The sequence below is a fragment of the Dreissena polymorpha genome, chromosome 15 (genome assembly GCF_020536995.1).
Source record: "Dreissena polymorpha isolate Duluth1 chromosome 15, UMN_Dpol_1.0, whole genome shotgun sequence".
Taxonomy (NCBI): Eukaryota; Metazoa; Mollusca; class Bivalvia; order Myida; family Dreissenidae; genus Dreissena; species Dreissena polymorpha.
In genome coordinates this window covers 52,463,110-52,480,761 of record NC_068369.1, presented here as the reverse complement: position 1 = coordinate 52,480,761, position 17,652 = coordinate 52,463,110, and the positions used below count along the sequence as shown (strand labels likewise).

The window sequence follows — 17,652 nt, the reverse complement described above, 5'->3', positions numbered from 1 at the left end:
AATCTGTTTTAACAATTATAATATAAAGATTAAGACTGACTCAGTAAAATAATAATCCATGATTTCTGCAGTACTTGCAGACAAAATAGAAATACTGCTGTGATATTATCTATCTATCTAATGGGATATTAATTTGGCTTCAATAGAAAAAAATCAAAGCATACACATGTATAAAATGTGTATGTATATATTAGTTAAACTTAAATTGATTGACCATCGATAAAAGATATTATAATATATGTATGTATATATATATATCATTGTAAAACTAAAAATTAAATATGTATGTTTCTATTACATCATAAAGGACTTTTATTTTCAGACAAAGTACAGTGAAGCTTAAAACAGTATCCAATTGTAACAGTCAATTTTGGGAAAATCAACCTTATGATTATTTTCTGTGTTGGCCAATGTCATAATTGGTATAAAAATGTATATTGGACTGGAAGTTCTCTTTATTTTAAATGATAACATTTGCTTGGTCAGCCATAATTGTCACAATCAAGTGGTCTTTTTACACTGTAGTTTTCTCACTGACTATGGGTTTGTTCTGAGAATGAGCCACACAAAGTATCGTTGGGGAGATGAGTTGTCAATTTTATGTTTATCAGTCTTTCATAATCCAGTATACCTGTAAAAAGGGAATTTGTAACTAATAATTACACAATATACACAATTAAAAATGTATGCATTTAGATTTATTTAGTACTGCACATTAATCATTTTCCAAAAATATGTAGCAACATTACATTATATAATGCTGCAATACTAAAGTAATTTACTAATTAAAGGTCGCTGATGTGTAATGGATTTAATCGAACGAAAAAAGGGTTAAAACTAACAACTGAAACCCTTATTAATACATTTTATTTTGAATCAAGCAAATGTGGAAATTCATAAAAAATAATGAGTAAAATTTAAAAATTCTACTTTAAAGTAATCATGATAATTTAGATCATTTTCAGAATATTTAATGATGATAATGATACAATTATATATTCCCTAAATGATAAAAATAAAACATGTAATGTTAATTTATGAAAAAAAAACGTTTTAATTTTATCAATATCATGGTAATTACAACTAGATACAGGCAATTAGATCAGAAACGTGCATTAATTATATTAACCCATTCATGCCTAGCGTCCTGAAAAAAGGACATTGCAAACAGTGTAGACCCAGATGAGACGCCGCATAATGCGGCGTCTCATCTGGGTCTGCGCTGTTTGCTTAAAGAAATTTCTGTAAGAAATATTCTAAATATAGAAATAAATATACCAGAGACACCCCTACTTTTGGAAATAAATTGATCCAATTTAGAAGGATGGGTGAGTCCACTGGGCATAAATGGGTTAATGAACAACCCAGACATTTGTAGTGATTTATGGTCACTATTTCATTTGATTAACGTTCTATACATGACCTGTCATAAAAGGTATTTTTTAGCCAGTACTACAATCGGCAATGATAGTCTGTATTGCATACATATTCCAACGTCTATTATCGATTCGCTTCCTCAAACTGAACAAATATTTAATGTTTACATCGCGTATCTTACGGAGGAATCCGAGATAGCCGATGTATCACGATTGTGAGATCTTATAAAGCAACGCGCGCTCATGTAAGTATACCTCTTATGACAAATCAGTACCGAAAAACAAAAAAAGAAGATGATTGCTAAATGCCCACCGTTATGATTGAGTTTATTTCAATCACAGTTTGCATAGTTTGTTTATTAGTCCACTACCGGTGAAACCGGGGGGGGGGGGGCTTATGGTTTGCGCTCTGTGCATCAATCCGTCACACTTTTCTGTTTTAATAAATGTGCCCTTTCGGTCTACGCTAAACGCCCCTACCCGCCCGATCTCAAGTTAAATTTGTACGACTTCACCATACGAATGTTACCAATTATCGAAACTTAACCCCTGTCTGTAACAACAATTGTGCTCGTTCGTTGTTAATGTTTTTGATTGTCAGGCAATTGATTCTCGGCATCATTATGGCATGTTGTTTTATTGGCCGACCGTTAATTTACATTATATTGCGCGTTTAAGATCGAAGTTGTAAGATAATGTCCTTGAACAATAAACTCATAAAAAGTTTCATGTTATTCTTTTATTGAAATTTTACTGGTCATCTGATTTTTTTCAGTACTTACATTTTACAGTTCGCTTATGATAATGGCACTGCGCTTTCGGTACGCGGTTATTGGCTTTTCTGTGTTCTTTACGTACCTTGATTAAGCTCTATCTTACTTCTTTTTAGACATTAGTTGGTCGTTTCGACACAATTCTATAGCAACCACAGGAAGCAATATATATTTGTCTCCAAATTTATTACACAAGTAGCTTTGATTAGTTTTAATTGGTGTATATTTGGGAAGAATAATTAGTAAGTGGTGTGTAACCTATATTTGATTTTAAGTATTTTTATTGGGAAATTACACATTGTCGAGAGAAAAATGAAACTTTAAACATGTAGATTTGGGTAGATTTGGGGTAGATTTGAGTAGATTTGAGTAGATTGGGGAAGATTTGGGTAGATTTGGGTAATTCGTGCCGCCGATAAAAACTTACCTTGTTACAGATTAACTAAATCCTTTTATTAAATTGTTCACACCAGTTTTGACACTCTTTGTTTCAGCATTTTTAACCCAGTGTTTAATTGCCCCTTTTTTTAACACAAACCGATTATCTCGATATGATCGGATACTGTCCAGACAATCACTAAGAAAACAGTGTGTAATAAACCCAGGGACCTATACATGTATGACTCTGTATGGGGTCTCTGCATAAACCACATGTGTCTGGTTATTAAACACAATTTATGATACCTCCATGTCATCTCTTCGCATATTAAGTAAAAAACTTAACAGTTGCTTTAATAAAATATTTGAACATATTTAAAGAATAGACATTTGTCCAAAATGGATTAACAGCTAGGAACTATTAAGTATATATATATTAGCCAGTTTATACATAACAATAAAGTGTTTAATAACTATACATTTAAAATATTTTACAAATTTACTTCTACACAATTAATGTATTTAACGGGTACCTGCAAATGTAAACTCTGCTATAATGTGTAAAGATCGTGCGTTACTGCAGTGGTAGAAACATCATCATGAAAACAAGCAATCGCGTTTGGTCATTATAGGGATATAAAATACTTGCGTAAAATAAATTAAATGTGTAGATTTATGGTATCATAAAATGCTAGATTTGTATCGCTCATTATCATTAGAGAAGAGTTTTCAATATACATGCACATGCAAACCCAGTTCAATTTGCAAAATATGCAGGTGTTTTTTTCAATTGGAATGCTTAAATTTATTAATATTTACATTCAATGTAAATTAACGAAACGAAAATTCATTCAATGTAAAAGAAAATTCAAACTACATTTCAAGATTGAAATGTATTGAGCTATTTGAGGGCTTTGTTTTATAACTGATTCAATACACCCCTTACACTAAATTTCAATCTGTGATGAAAAATAACACTATCGCATCCACACCACTTATAATAATATTTAAATTATTATATGTTTTATATTTTTTGAAATATCATTTATTTAAGTCTTACTTAAAAAAGAATACGGGTATTTATAGTTTTGTTTTGTGAAATTGTAAATATTAAGACCTTTTCTCTGATACAATGAAATTGGCCGCGATCGAGAAGTTAACGGCCAATCTATTTTTAGTACGGAAAACCCCTCTTGTGACGTCACACAAAAACCTCCTTTAACAAAACTGTCTCGCCGATAAACTTTACTTCCTTTGCCTTTCAAAATGCTTAACTAATCGTTAAGCGTTAATGGTTAAGTGCACTGTGATTGAATATGTGATTAACACATGTTTAATCTTAATTACTCTTAATTACATTTCCAAATAAAAGGCGAAAGTTTACGAAATTCTTACACATTCATCGTCAATAACGGACACATTGTTTTGTTGGATTATTACAAGTTGTCAAGTTGCAAGGTAATTGTGTTTTTCTAATATGTTTTTCTACACTTATATGTAGAATATTTAATAATGTCCGTATTACTTCCCCATTCCAATATATTTTCGTCTGTCTTTCGGATATATTCATTTACACAAGTGGTCTTAAAAATGAGAGTGCAGATATGTTTGTTTGTTTTTTAAATTAGGTGCACATTTCTTTGATGTAAATTGAAGAAGACAATCATGAAAAAGAACATTTTTAATGAAGCACTACAATTACATTCCAAACCTTATCAGCTATAAAAAAAATTAATCCCAATTTTTAATCAATATTTCTCTGGGTATGCAAGAGGGAACATCATAGTACCTGAAATTTAAATAAATTGCTCCTATTGGGAAATCACTATTTTATAATAACATTAAGAGTTTCAACCTTTTTGCGCGGATGATGCGTTGTACTCAGCATAACAGAATAAATTCATTTTGTTCTAGACGCAGTTATGAACACGTCTGTGATGGAATCTGTTGACACTTTTGAACCGGACAACTTTCTGCAATGCCAGATAGCACTCTGGATTTGGCGCATTGTTCCGGGATTTTGCATCTGTGTTGGGACGATTGGCAATCTGCTGAACGTCATTATACTGAAACGACTGAATCTACGACGATTCCCCAGGAATATAATGCTAGTGTTTCTTGCAGTGAGCGACACAACGTTTCTTTGGGCTTTTGCTCTTAACAACGTCCTAAAGGTGTTAAACGGGTACAGCTTTCTCGAAAATGGCGACTTTCTCTGTAAGACAACTGTCTTCGTTGGATCCACAGCTGGAACCTTCTCTTCGTGGGTAATAGTTCTTCTGACTACGGAAAGAACGTTGGCGTTAAGGGCTCCAGTGTTTTCGCGAAACAAGCTAACCTTCAAGAATTGTATTTTAGCATGCGGCGTTACACTGACCGTCATTGCGGTACTCAATTGCCACCTTCTTTACGGTTTCGGCTATAAGGATTATGCCAAGGGTAAACAATTTAGTGCTGAATTCCAAAATGTTACTTTAATTACAGCGAGTAACTATAAATGTTTCTTTGTGTCAAAGTGGTACATGGAGTTTGATATCTCCGTATGGTATATCATATCAATATCGTTGTATTGTGGTATACCAATGGCTATTACTATTTTTGGAAATATAAATATAGCGATGGTAATAGTTTCACAAAGACGACAAAGAGCTAATTTTCGTACGTCTAAGAACAAGGTACCGGATTGCGATTTTGCCATGACTTCAATCGCAGGTATTTCGTCAACTGAATTGAACGACGCAAACCTCAAGGCGCAAAATACGAACAGTGCAATGGTAGGTACAATTAATTCAGAAAAATACGAAAACCAACGTAGAACGGACATTTCCACGTCTCATACGAAACCAACAAGAGACTACTCTGTAAATAAACATGATTTATCAATAACCAAATCAGATTGTAAGAAGAAGACACGGCAAAAATCCCAAAGACAATTTCAGAAGCATATGGCTGGTAAGGACAAAAGAGGCCGACACGCAACGCGACTTTTGTTTTGTATCTGCACTTGTTGGATACTTTCATACATCCCGTATGCCGTTTTCCATGTTATCGTAAGCAATATTGATGCTGTATCACGCAAAGTGGCTTGCATTCTTCACCTTACAGCGGCAGTCACACATTCACTGTTGTATTTAAATTTTGCATTGAACTTTTTCTTTTACTTCGTTTCCGGAACGCTGTTCAAAAACGAATGGAAGAAAATGGTTAATCAGACGAGACAAGCATTAAAGAGACTTCACATATGTTAACATTGAGACTGGACTAAACATAAGCCGCGTCACGCGAAAATGGGTCTCTGACAATTGCAGTTACACACCAACTTGCAGAATCGAAGTCTGGACAGTAGCTACGATGTCAGTGATAATTAAAAGGCCCGGGCGTAGAGGATTAATTCCACGTCATTTGTGATTGTTCATGCTACCTTTTACTACAACAAAAATACATTAAACGTAGTTACTACATGACTCCAACTGTTAGTTAGTTCAATAGTTTATTGACATCAACATGTAAATTTGAAAATATTAATGTAAATAAATATGTAAAGGACGCATTAACTATTCGAAATTATAATTTCAAAATGACTTATATATTTTTGAAATTAATATTTTTCTGTACTACTCCTGACCTATGTCTATGTATTAATTATCAGTATTTGATATTATGTGCAATAATTGATTTCTTTGTTTTTTATTTTTGTTTAAATTATATCATATATACAATAGTCAATGAAAAGTAATAGTTTATCTTTTCTGTATTTAAAATTATCGTGTTTCTTCACAAACACACACACACGCGCGCACGCACGCATGCGTGCAAGCCTGCACGCACGCACGAACGCACGCGCGTTATTGATTTGGTTACCATTATTATATATTGATACGTGAAATTGCTTCATTGCTGTTTTTATAATTGTGTACATTAAAGACAATGTTCAAATTTGTGAGTGTTAATAAACTGCCTGTTCTGTTCTGGTCTGCTTGTCACTCATTATTTGATAAAAAAGCAACATGCATGGACCCACACATTAACAAAGACAAAGAAACGATTATCTATGTTTTAAATATAATTTATATATCAATGATACATATATATTTAATTAATTAATTAATTTATTTATTTATGTTTATTTTTGTCCCTTTAATGTACTTGTCAAATATTTCATGGGTAAAAATTTTGAGCAAGGAATTAGATTTTCTCTCCAGCAAGCGTATGATAACACGGCTACATAAGTTTATTTTTCATAAGACTGAGTTGCCGTGATAAATAAAATTTATAATCAAAGCGCTGGAGGCACAGAAGTTGTTCGCTATTGCATAATCTTAAACGGAACTTATTTTTCAAAATTATCTTATAGCTTTTTAAATCACAAGTTTGAACTGAACACAACACATTCAGATTTATAAAGAGTGCGTCCTAACGCACAGATCGAGATGCGTGTGCACTGTTTAGCATATGTATATTAAAGAAATAGCTTATACACAATAACAAAAACTTGTCTCTTTTTAAGACGTTCTAGAACGAAAGCATTAAAAATATGATGAAAATGGTAAAATGTGAACCAGTTTATATAAAATTAAATTTGCAATCACCATCATATTAAATGAATATTGTGGGACTATCGAATACCTATCACACTATCATGATGGAAATTCCCTTTTCAAAACTTTTTTGACACCTTATACAATTCAAAATAAACGATAAGGTGATTAATGAAAATAACAAAATAAATAAATCTGCGAGCAGTACTTTTTACTCACGAATTAGGTAGTCATAAAGACAGCGCTGTTGACCCGTACGTTGTTGTTTATGCATTACTTGTTACCCTAGTAGTTCACACGGTGTCAACCAGTCTCTGACCTTAACATCAATATAAAACACTCAAGCGCTTTTTCGGCGTAGCTGTTTTACCCAGCTTTTCACCTTAAATGACCTCTACATAACGCCAGTAGGAACGAATAAATACATTCGAATATTTTATAGGCTGGTTCGAGAGAAATCTTCTGAATTTGGCTGCATCACTGTGTCTTTGCACAGCGTAAAGGATGTAACATTGTTCAGAGTACGGAATTTCGGACTACTCTCTGCATGTTCAAACGACACATAGACACAAATTGTGACCCTGTTACAATGACGCGTTAAAATCCATCTCGCAGAATATCTGGTTCTGTACTCGGTCACTAAATTTTCAAAAGAAAACATAATTGATTTTCGATAAACACAGTTTTGCTTTCAAGATGAGAAAAAAAACTCTACCGAAATATTATAGTGTCACGTTAAGAGGAAAATCGCTTAATTACCTAACCACAAATGTTTGCCGTACTCGGTTAGCACGTCTGAAAATAGTTCCTGGACGCCAGAATAGGCTATAATTTTTTTTGCCAGTTTGCTGTATTTGCTTTTTTGAATTTAATTTTATTATCGAAATGCATTGTGCTAAAATATACTATTTACAACTCGCAGTGAGATTTAAAAAGACCCGCGTAATGCGAAAATGTGTATTATGCCATATGCGTCCATCATAGCTATAGCCCACCCAGCCTGCGTCAGGAGATACATAATGAGACCATAAAACATTGAGTGATTTTATAGCGGACAGCATCGCCTCTGACCTGACTGCGCAAATGCACAGGCTGGGCTTGAGCTACGCTGGCCGAATAGACACAAGACCCATTTTACGCGTTTATGAAAGTGTGATTGGAATGTTTCGAAAGAAAACTGCGTGTTACATATTTACACACGCTATATTTCGATGGCGGAGAGATAAACTTATAATGAGCCATGTGAGGACACATATGATGTGAACTTAATTAGTATAATTTGTATATACTAACACTAATGTGTGGTTTAACTATAATAACACGCATTTCATGCGGTGAATATGCGACACACAAGTGAAAAAACAAATAAGCAATTATTTAATAAATACGATTTAAAAGATAATATTAGTTTTAAAAGCTTCATATCTTATTGATTTTTGTCGATATGCCACAAAAATGCAACGTGTTCGGAGAAAACTGGACCTAATGCATTTGTATCAAGTGTCGTCCCAGATTAGCCTGTGAGGTCCGCACATGCTAATTAGGTGCGACACTTTGCGCTCGAACTGGACTTTCGGTAAGAAGAGCCTTCAGAAAAACGAAAAATACTAAAAAAGCGGAATGTGTCGTCCCTGATTTTTCCTGTATGGACTATTGGACTACACAGGCTAATCTGGGACGCTCAATCATTAAACCTGGATTTCTTAGAATGCGGCTCAGAAGATAAGCACCCGAGTAACAAATACGATTTTAAGATAATATTAGTTATTAAAGTTTCAATCCGTATTTACTTTTGTCGAAATGTCACTAAAATTCAATCCCGTCTGATCCGTTTGAGATCCAAAAATCTTAGTTCATAAAGCCTAATTTCGTATTTATTTGTGTCGATAGTTCCCTTGAATTCTCTTCCGCCTCGGATCCGTTTAAGGGACTAAATCTATTCGTTTTGAAGGTCTAATGGCCTATTATATGAATCGTGTTCTGAGAAAACTAGGCTTAATGCATGTGCGTAAAGTGTCGTCCCAGATAAGCCTGTGTAGTCCGCACAGGCTAATCAGGACGACTCTTTCCGCGTTTATGGTATTTTTAGTTTCAAGGAAGTCCCTCCTTACCGAAAGTGTCGTCCCTGATTAGCCTGTGCGAACTGCACAGGATAATATGGGATGACACGTTACGTACATGCATTAAGACCAGTTTTCTCAGAACAAGGCTCATGTACTAATTCTGCTCCATGTCAGATCCTGGTGGCACGAGGCGCTGGAGCTTCTGAAGACGGAGTACCGGTCTGGCGCTGTGCCCCTGCTCTCGCTGCTACAGGGAACCATCTATATGCGCGTGTACGCCTGGGACAGCCTCGAACCACGCTTCACCGAGGAGATACCTTTTCGGGTGAGTGGGTTCAAAAACTGGGAAGATGGAAGGTGCTCGCGTTGCCATGGGCCCTTGGATGTTTTATCACGAGTTTATTATTGGGAAGATATTATTTCAGATAGAAAACAACAATCACACTACATGAACACGATAAAACGATGTCATCGTCATTATTAGGCACATTTACCAGAGTTCCAATTGCAAATGGATGAGAAAATAAAAGCACCGTTCCTCTTTAAACACTTAATATCAAAAGGTTCAAGCACGTTTTTACTATTTAAAAATAGTATTAATATTTAGAATTTGGGCAAATGTCATCATGCAAACGCTTAAAAGTAAAGCTTCCATAATTGTATTTGCATTTATGGGTATAAGTCCATTTATAATTTTAAAAATACTAGTATAAAGTAATAAAACACCATGGGATTTATCAAGAAATCAATTAAGGTTCGCGTTCGGCAAGTGACGATGGACCCGTAAAATACAGGACAATGGACCTTTTCCAAAACGAGGAAACTTCCCTTTCGTATTCACGAGTAATGTTCCCTGTTCACTTCCGATGACTACGCTATACAACACGACATAAAAATGATTGTAGCTGGCGTCGCCGCATTGGAACGGTCAATGCATTGAATTTCGGGCTGACATCGGTTTTTAGTCTATCCGAATTTTGTACATAATGAATCACGATTACACAAGTTAAAGCCTGAAGAGACAATGACTTTTTTCTTCCTCTTCAATTAGTATATATTATCGGGAAAGATCATAATTGAAATAGCAGGGAGCTACGCCCTGCTCCTTTTTGGTTCCTCTTTGGTTGGTCGACACGAAATAGTGAAAATCTGTTGATGCTTAATATATTCTGACAAATATTCAATGACACTCTATTATTCATGGATTTAAAACCTTATTTTAAAAGTTACACTTAGAAAGTCCATACATTGCTTAAATTAGTACAAAATGTCACTAAAATGATTCCATATTCCATCCTGCTTCTGTTGAGTAGCACCCTGTACCTTTTTATCCCTATATCTTCCCCTACCGTATCCGCAGATTTTAAAGCCATCCCAGCAAGTGTTCACAGCTAGTGTGGATTCGCTGGTCGAGAAAGCCAAATGCGGATCTGCCGAAAGCTGCTTCCTGTTTCTACACCTCGGCGACCCGGATACTGGTCCCACATCATGGTTGCCATTAACAACCATTCGGGACACAAAGGGCCTAGAGAAACCGTATCTGAAGGTATATATGAGCCGCGTTCTGGGAAACTGTGCTTAATGCGTGTGCGTAAAGTGCCATCCCATAATAGACTGTGCAATCCGCACAGGCTTATCAAGGAAGACACTATCCGCTTTAACGGAATTTTTCGTTGATAGAAATTCTCTTTCAAACAAAATTCCAATGTAGGCGGAAGTGTTCGTCCAGCCTGTGCGGACTGAAAATCAGGGACGACACTTTGCGCACATATATTAAGCCCGGTTTTCCCAGACAGCGATTAATGTGAGCCTTTCTACGACAAAACGCGTAATAATAGGAAATTAGAGTTATAATATGTGTCGCGTTATGATAAAACTGGGCTTGATGCATGTGCATTAAGTGTCGTCCCAGATTAGCCTGTGAAGTCCTTACAGGCTAATCAGGGACGACACTTTCCGGCTTAATTGGATTTTTGCTAAGAAGAGACGTCATTTAAACGAAAAATGTCATATAAGCGGAAAGTGTCGTCCCAGATTAGCCTGTGCGGACTGCACATGCTAATCTGGGACGACACTTTACGCACACGCATTATGCCCAGTTTTATCAGAACATGACTCATATTTACCCTGGTATATGTTTATTATTGTATAATGTTTTTAATTGAATAGAGAGTCAAATACTGTTACGTCATAACATTTTGTGACGCTATAAAACGTATACATTCATTCAAATATCTGGTAGTTTATGTGTGATCATTTATGTATAAGCATCAAAAGTGTACTTTAGAGCACGGGTGGTTAGCGTGTGGCTATGATATTAATTAGTGAAAACATCATATAAACATCATATATATATTTGATAGTGAAATATTTTTTTTCAGAAAAGTTAATTTTTCGTTATAATATGATTATTTATCATTCAAAATGATGTTTTCACTAATTAATATCATAGCCACACGCTAACCACCTGTGCTTTAGAGCTCCATTATAATAACACGATTATAATTTAAGAAATTAAAAAGGTGTGCCTATTGAGATTCAAACCAGTGTCCTTTAGATAAAAAGGTTATAGCTTTAATCACTTGTCGATCTGTGAAATACATTTAATACTTTATACACCGGTAACTGATCAACATGCTGCAACACAATTTACCGGTAACCAAAATAACAGAAACATTCCAAATGACTAAAAAAAGTTTTGGGTTTTTACCGCTTTATAATTGTATCATTTTCAAATGATATTATTCATAAACGGAACTGCATTTTCAACATGAGTCTACGCCATTAGTGTAATTTCGCTTCCTGGTTTAATTTGTCATTTTATTTGTTGAATTTATGACAAAAGTCGTACTATTTAGCAAGGGAGTTAACTCGGTACAGTGTGATTTATTTTACAAAACGTAGTATTCTCCCTTGTGTCATTCTTTTTAAAGAGTTCGATGTGTCTTGTTTAGATTTTAATTTTAACTTAATGACATTAGTTGATAAAAAAACAAGAACACTTTATCATAGGGCAGATACCTATATTGAAGTCAGATAATGAATTTTCATTTTACGCACAAAATATCTCAGGCCAATTAAATTTACAAAACTGCGCTTGACAGACACAAGAAATATAATCCATACGCAAAAAGCGCCATATGACTATCAATAAACATGGTAGTTAAAATATCTTTGGTAGGCCAATCTAGCCGCAAAAGGACAATAAAACTAGTTTAGCCTGCATATTCCAGATCACAAAAGTATCGACAGATACAACAAACGCCAGCACGTTCATCATAGACATTTCCACAAACCGACCAGTCCCGTTCGTTTGGTTGGAAGCAACAGGTGTCAAGGGTCGTTTTTCCGACAACGGGTTCTTGTTATGTGAGAGAACCAGTTCCGTCCGGTTTTACGCCTGGGAGACGGTTTCGGAGGAGACATTAAGGAAAACGTTGACGGTTACGTCGCTGATGGATGTATACCGATAGAAAATAGGGCGCTTAAATCTTGTGTGATAAAGTTCATGTATATATGAGCCACGTTCTAGGAACACTTGGCTTAATGCGTGTGCTTTAAGTGTCGTCCCATATTAGCCTGTGAAGTCCGCACAGACGAATCAGGGACGACACTTTCTGCCTAAATTTGATTTTCACTTAGAAGAGACTTTCTTTAAACAAAAAATACCGTGAAAGCAGAATAGTCGTCCGTAATTAGCCTGTGCGGACTGCACAGGCTAATCTGGTATGACATTATAGACACAAGCATTTAACCCCCTTTCTAAAGAGCGCGGATCGTTTGTGAGAACGTTGAAGCGTACATCGTCACCAAAGGATTAGACACTCCCAATATGCTTAATGGTATAATTTGACAAGGTAGAAAGGGCATTCGAACCCCAAAGTGACGATCAGAAATATACTATGTAATGAGAATGATAGCCAGAAATAAAACACTACTAAAGATACTCCCACTTTGATAAAAAATGAGACTGGTTTTAACATGAACGGATTTTACCAAATTTAGCTTCAATGTTACAAATCTGTAATACTTTTGTACCATTCAAAAAATGGGCGCAATTAAAATAAGGTGCAGCAGATTGATAACCAGCACGATGGAAAATTGGCTACTAAGAACTGGAACGTGGTTTACATGTCACTTAAAAGGAAATCGCAGTTTTAAAACTACCTGTAGTTAAACATATTGTTGTATTACATGATTGTAATGTGAACCACCATTGATGCGACACAACTCTAAACAAGATGATCAGGCTACCATTCACGTGTTTTGTGTCCACAACGGTGTCAACAACCAGAAGGCGCAATCGTAATACATCGACTTTCTCCGGAATCCTCCGTAGCTGATTTTAGCAATAAATCGTCTGCGGATCCAGACTGCCAGAAGACGTTGACTCGAAGGCTCACTCACATCGACGAAAATGTTGACTATAATAATGATGGTGATTTTATTTGTATGATAAGAGTTCCTACACAATCTATTTATTTTGTTTGATGTTACTGAGAAAATTGATGATAAAGACTTGAAACAATCGAATGAGTATCATTGTTTTCTCAAAAGTAGCAATTGTATTGGTGAATAACACATAATCCCATCGTGAAACGTGAAAAGGGAGTTTAATGCATGTGCGTAAATTGTCGTACCAGATAAGCCTATGCAGTCCGCATAGGCTAATCAGGATCGACACTGCAGCTTTTATGATATTATTCATTTAAAGGGGCCTTTTCACAGATTTTGGCATATTTTGAAGTTTGTCATTAAATGCTTTATATTGATTAATGTCAACATTGGATCTTAAAAGCTCCAGTAAAAACTCTAGAATAAAATTTATAAAAGGAAAAAAAAGTAGCCGGTACCATGACTCGAACCAGTGACCCCGGAGTCCTGGAGTTAGTCTGAAGTAAAAACGCATTTACCCTCTCGGCTATTCCACCGGGTATACTCAGTTGTAAATATTTTATACCTTATATACGCAATCTTCGTAGTTTCGTAAATTTAAACGACAACAACAGAACTCTTCAAATTATTCAATCGTTTCGCGTTGCAACGCTTTATAATTTTTAGGTTTTCAAATCGTCAAAAGATACATCTAATGGCTATATTGGAATATGGTTAATGTTCAGTAATACTGTTTCCTCACAAATATCATAACTAAAACGAAAATTTGCGATTCTGAAACAACTTTTTTCAATTTTGTCAATTTACCAAACCGTGAAAAGATCCCTGTAAAGAAATTCGATTCCAAGCGAAAATCCAATGTAGACGGAAACAGTCGTCACTGATAAGCCTGTGTGGACTGCACAGGCTAATCTGGATTGGCACTTTACGCACATCCATTAAACCCCTTTTTCACAGGGAACGACTCATATAATCCCATCGGGGAACGTGATGCAGGTCAACATTTAAATTTCAGTAATAAGTAAGCATGGATGATAAATAAAATTGTTGACTTCTTAAAATATTTTATCTCTGTAAACTTAACAAGTGTGTGAAGCAAATATTGTCAAAACGAATCGGACAAAATCAAAGAGCTTAAAATAACTTCAGTATTTTCAAAATAGACACCATGTGTTGAATTGTGTACTGTAATTATTTGAAAACCGAATCATAAACGGTTACTTTATAATTGAATATTGACCTATAAACCGTCGCCACGCCACTTTTCACGGGAGCTTTGTTAGTGAGATCTTAATTGTTTTTTCTGCTGTGTTTGTATGACGTTAATAAACGTCAATCAACGTAATTACGTAATCGCAGAGACAACGTAGCCGTTGTTCTGTAGCTATAACGTTCTGGTGTGAATGAATTATGAATTCGTTCCCCGAAAAGCGCACGAGTTAGACAATGAATACATAACTTTATATGACAGACGCTGACTGGTTGACAGATGATATAGGATGTAGCATATTCGCCGACGAAATCGTCCGGCATTTGATAAGTTACGTTACGCTAACTTAATAATGAAGGCAATATCCCGTTTCCTGGTCGCATGTTAAAGTAGCATTACAATGGTGCATTTTAAACGTGAAATATGAAATTGTGTGCGCATGTATATGTGGGCGACTTAACATTTTGTTTTTGTGCAAAATGTAACAAAACAACCACATACACAATGTCTGTATTTACGAAAGTATTTTACAAATTAACTCAATGTGAATTCGGTTAGTGGTCACACTACCGGACAGGTGGGGTTTCCTCCGGGTATTCCGCCCCCTCCAAGAACACAAGACCACAACAACAACAAAAACACTACTAAATATCACAGGGATATTGAATAAAAATACTCTACATACTACAAATATATACAACTGTAAAATTTTCTGCACAACACCAGGGTCTGAACAAAAGCAAAAATATTCGCTTCCAAAAGGAATATGGAAATTAAAACTAGAACTATCAGTTTTCAGATGTGCACACTTTTGTCCAAGTAAGGATTTGTGAGCTTTTTTGAAAAAAATGTTTCGTGTTAACTGAATGAATGATCGTAGTTTATTGCCAAGTTTATTATTTTCTGAAAGATAAATGTCTTGGCTGTTGGTATACCGTTTATTTGTTGTAATTAATGCTTTTGGAAGCAATTTTTTCGCTTTTGTTAAGACTACACTGTTGTGCAGGAAATTTGACGGTTGTATCCCGTGTATACTGTTATAAAATGTAAAGTATTTTTCTTAAAGTTCCATGTGGACACAAGACAAAAATACAGACCCGATATACTATACACAAATAAATGAACACCCTTCAGTGCCTAACAATTGTTTGAATAGCCTCCTGTTACTTTTAGTGAAAACGTTGGCACACTTGAACTTTAATTAACTTTAATAAATGCGGACTGCACAGGCTGATCATCTGAGACAATCATTAAACTTACATACATTAACCCTTTCAGTGCGGGAACCGAATTTTGAAGGCCTTTGCAAACCGTTTGGATCCAGATGAGACGCCACAGAACGTGGCGTCTCATCAGGATCCAAACTGTTTGCTATTCTGATAATATTCTTTGAAAAAAATCGAAGAAAATGCTAATTTTTAAAATTCAGCAGAAGACATTTTAGCAGACGACAAATTTCCCAGCATGCAAAGGGTTAAGGCCGGTTTTCTCAGAGCGAGGCTTAAACCATTTTCATGACAGCTCGGCGGAATCATTAAAAATTCACATTTTAATAATTTAACGCTGTCGACAACTTCCTTCGTTTGATTAATGACCGGAAAACTCAGAGAGCGTTTGATAACTATACGCGGAAAGAGTTGGTTGCTTTTTTTTATACAAAATAACGCATGCATGATGTTATTACGGAATTCCATAAACGACAGCCTACTGTCTACCACCAACTGCTTACTGTCAACTGTCTACTGCTGACTGTCAACTGTCTACTGTCAATTATACTACTATAGTTATATAGTCTATTGTCTTCTGTCAACTGTCTACTGTTAAAGATACATGCGTATTGAGCAGTTTGTTTGTTTTTTTCGTTTTAAATTAATATAATACTGATGCTTTCTTTCATAAATATTGATTAAAATTCGTTTGTTCGAATGTCTACAGACTTTATTTTGCAACCTTGCCAAGTGACTGTATTCAATATTGCCGTCGGAAACCGTGCTATATCGATGTTTGTTGATTTGCTAACTGTGTAACCACTTAAATATAGCAAAAATAATTGTGTCTAAACAAGCTCACTGAATACTAGTAAATACCATTTTGCGTGTTTCCACAAGTGAAATACGATCTCATTTCATCGTGAATGGCCATTTTTTAACGCGACACTACATACTTGACTCAAAATTCGTTTATTTGCGTTGGTCGTAAAGATTTAGATGATAGCACAATAAAACTGAAACAACCCTGTTTTATAAGCAATAAAATCGGACAAAACCGACTTTAAGCCTGACAAATCCGGAGCAATGACGAGCAAATTTGCAAAAAGCGAGTCAAATTAGGCCAGCGAGTTCGCAAAATAAAACTGGATGAAGCAGTTAAGACAGGTTTTCAATGAGCCAAATGTGTTCGACGGATGAATAATTTAAGTCATACGATACCGGTTGTATAGTGGGAAAGGATTAAATGACACAACACGCTGTTTTTAAACAGTAAAAATTGTTTACTTCTATAAACATCGGCGAAAGATTGTCTTTAGGTCAAAACCAGTTTTTTTGTTATTTGTTGTCTCGAAATTAGTTCAAAATAGTAAGGACTTTGGGTATTTAATAACGCACGATTGAAAACTACTACAGCGACGAATACAGTACCGCAGATTTATGCAACAAAAAACGGCAATAACTAGTAGTGAATGGTTTATATTTCTGAATTAAAACAAGGTATATCAACAGATCAGCAATTTTATTGACATATCTTTGGTTAAAACAAACACCAAAATATGTTTTAATCGTCCCATTTCTAAAGTATATTCCGTTGTATTTCCAGAATATTTGTTTCAAATTATGCACGAAGTGAACAGATGCAGCAGCCGGAGGGAACCCGCGTTATGGGCGGGTTAGTAATGCTCGTAAGTCATTGTCGGCTCGGGTA

General features: G+C 35.3%; 1 protein-coding gene across 1 annotated transcript in view; it reads left to right on the top strand.

Annotated features, from left to right (window-relative positions):
• Positions 1-13,563, top strand: part of LOC127859752 (beta-mannosidase-like) — a 58,775-nt gene extending 45,212 nt beyond the window's left edge. Inside the window, exons 8-10 of the mRNA XM_052397261.1 lie at positions 9,303-9,453; positions 10,489-10,674; positions 12,362-13,563. Coding sequence (XP_052253221.1) covers positions 9,303-9,453; positions 10,489-10,674; positions 12,362-12,601 — 577 coding nt within the window. The 3' untranslated portion in view covers positions 12,602-13,563. The remainder of the gene's footprint in view (positions 1-9,302; positions 9,454-10,488; positions 10,675-12,361) is intronic.
• Positions 13,564-17,652: the final 4,089 nt, after the last annotated feature.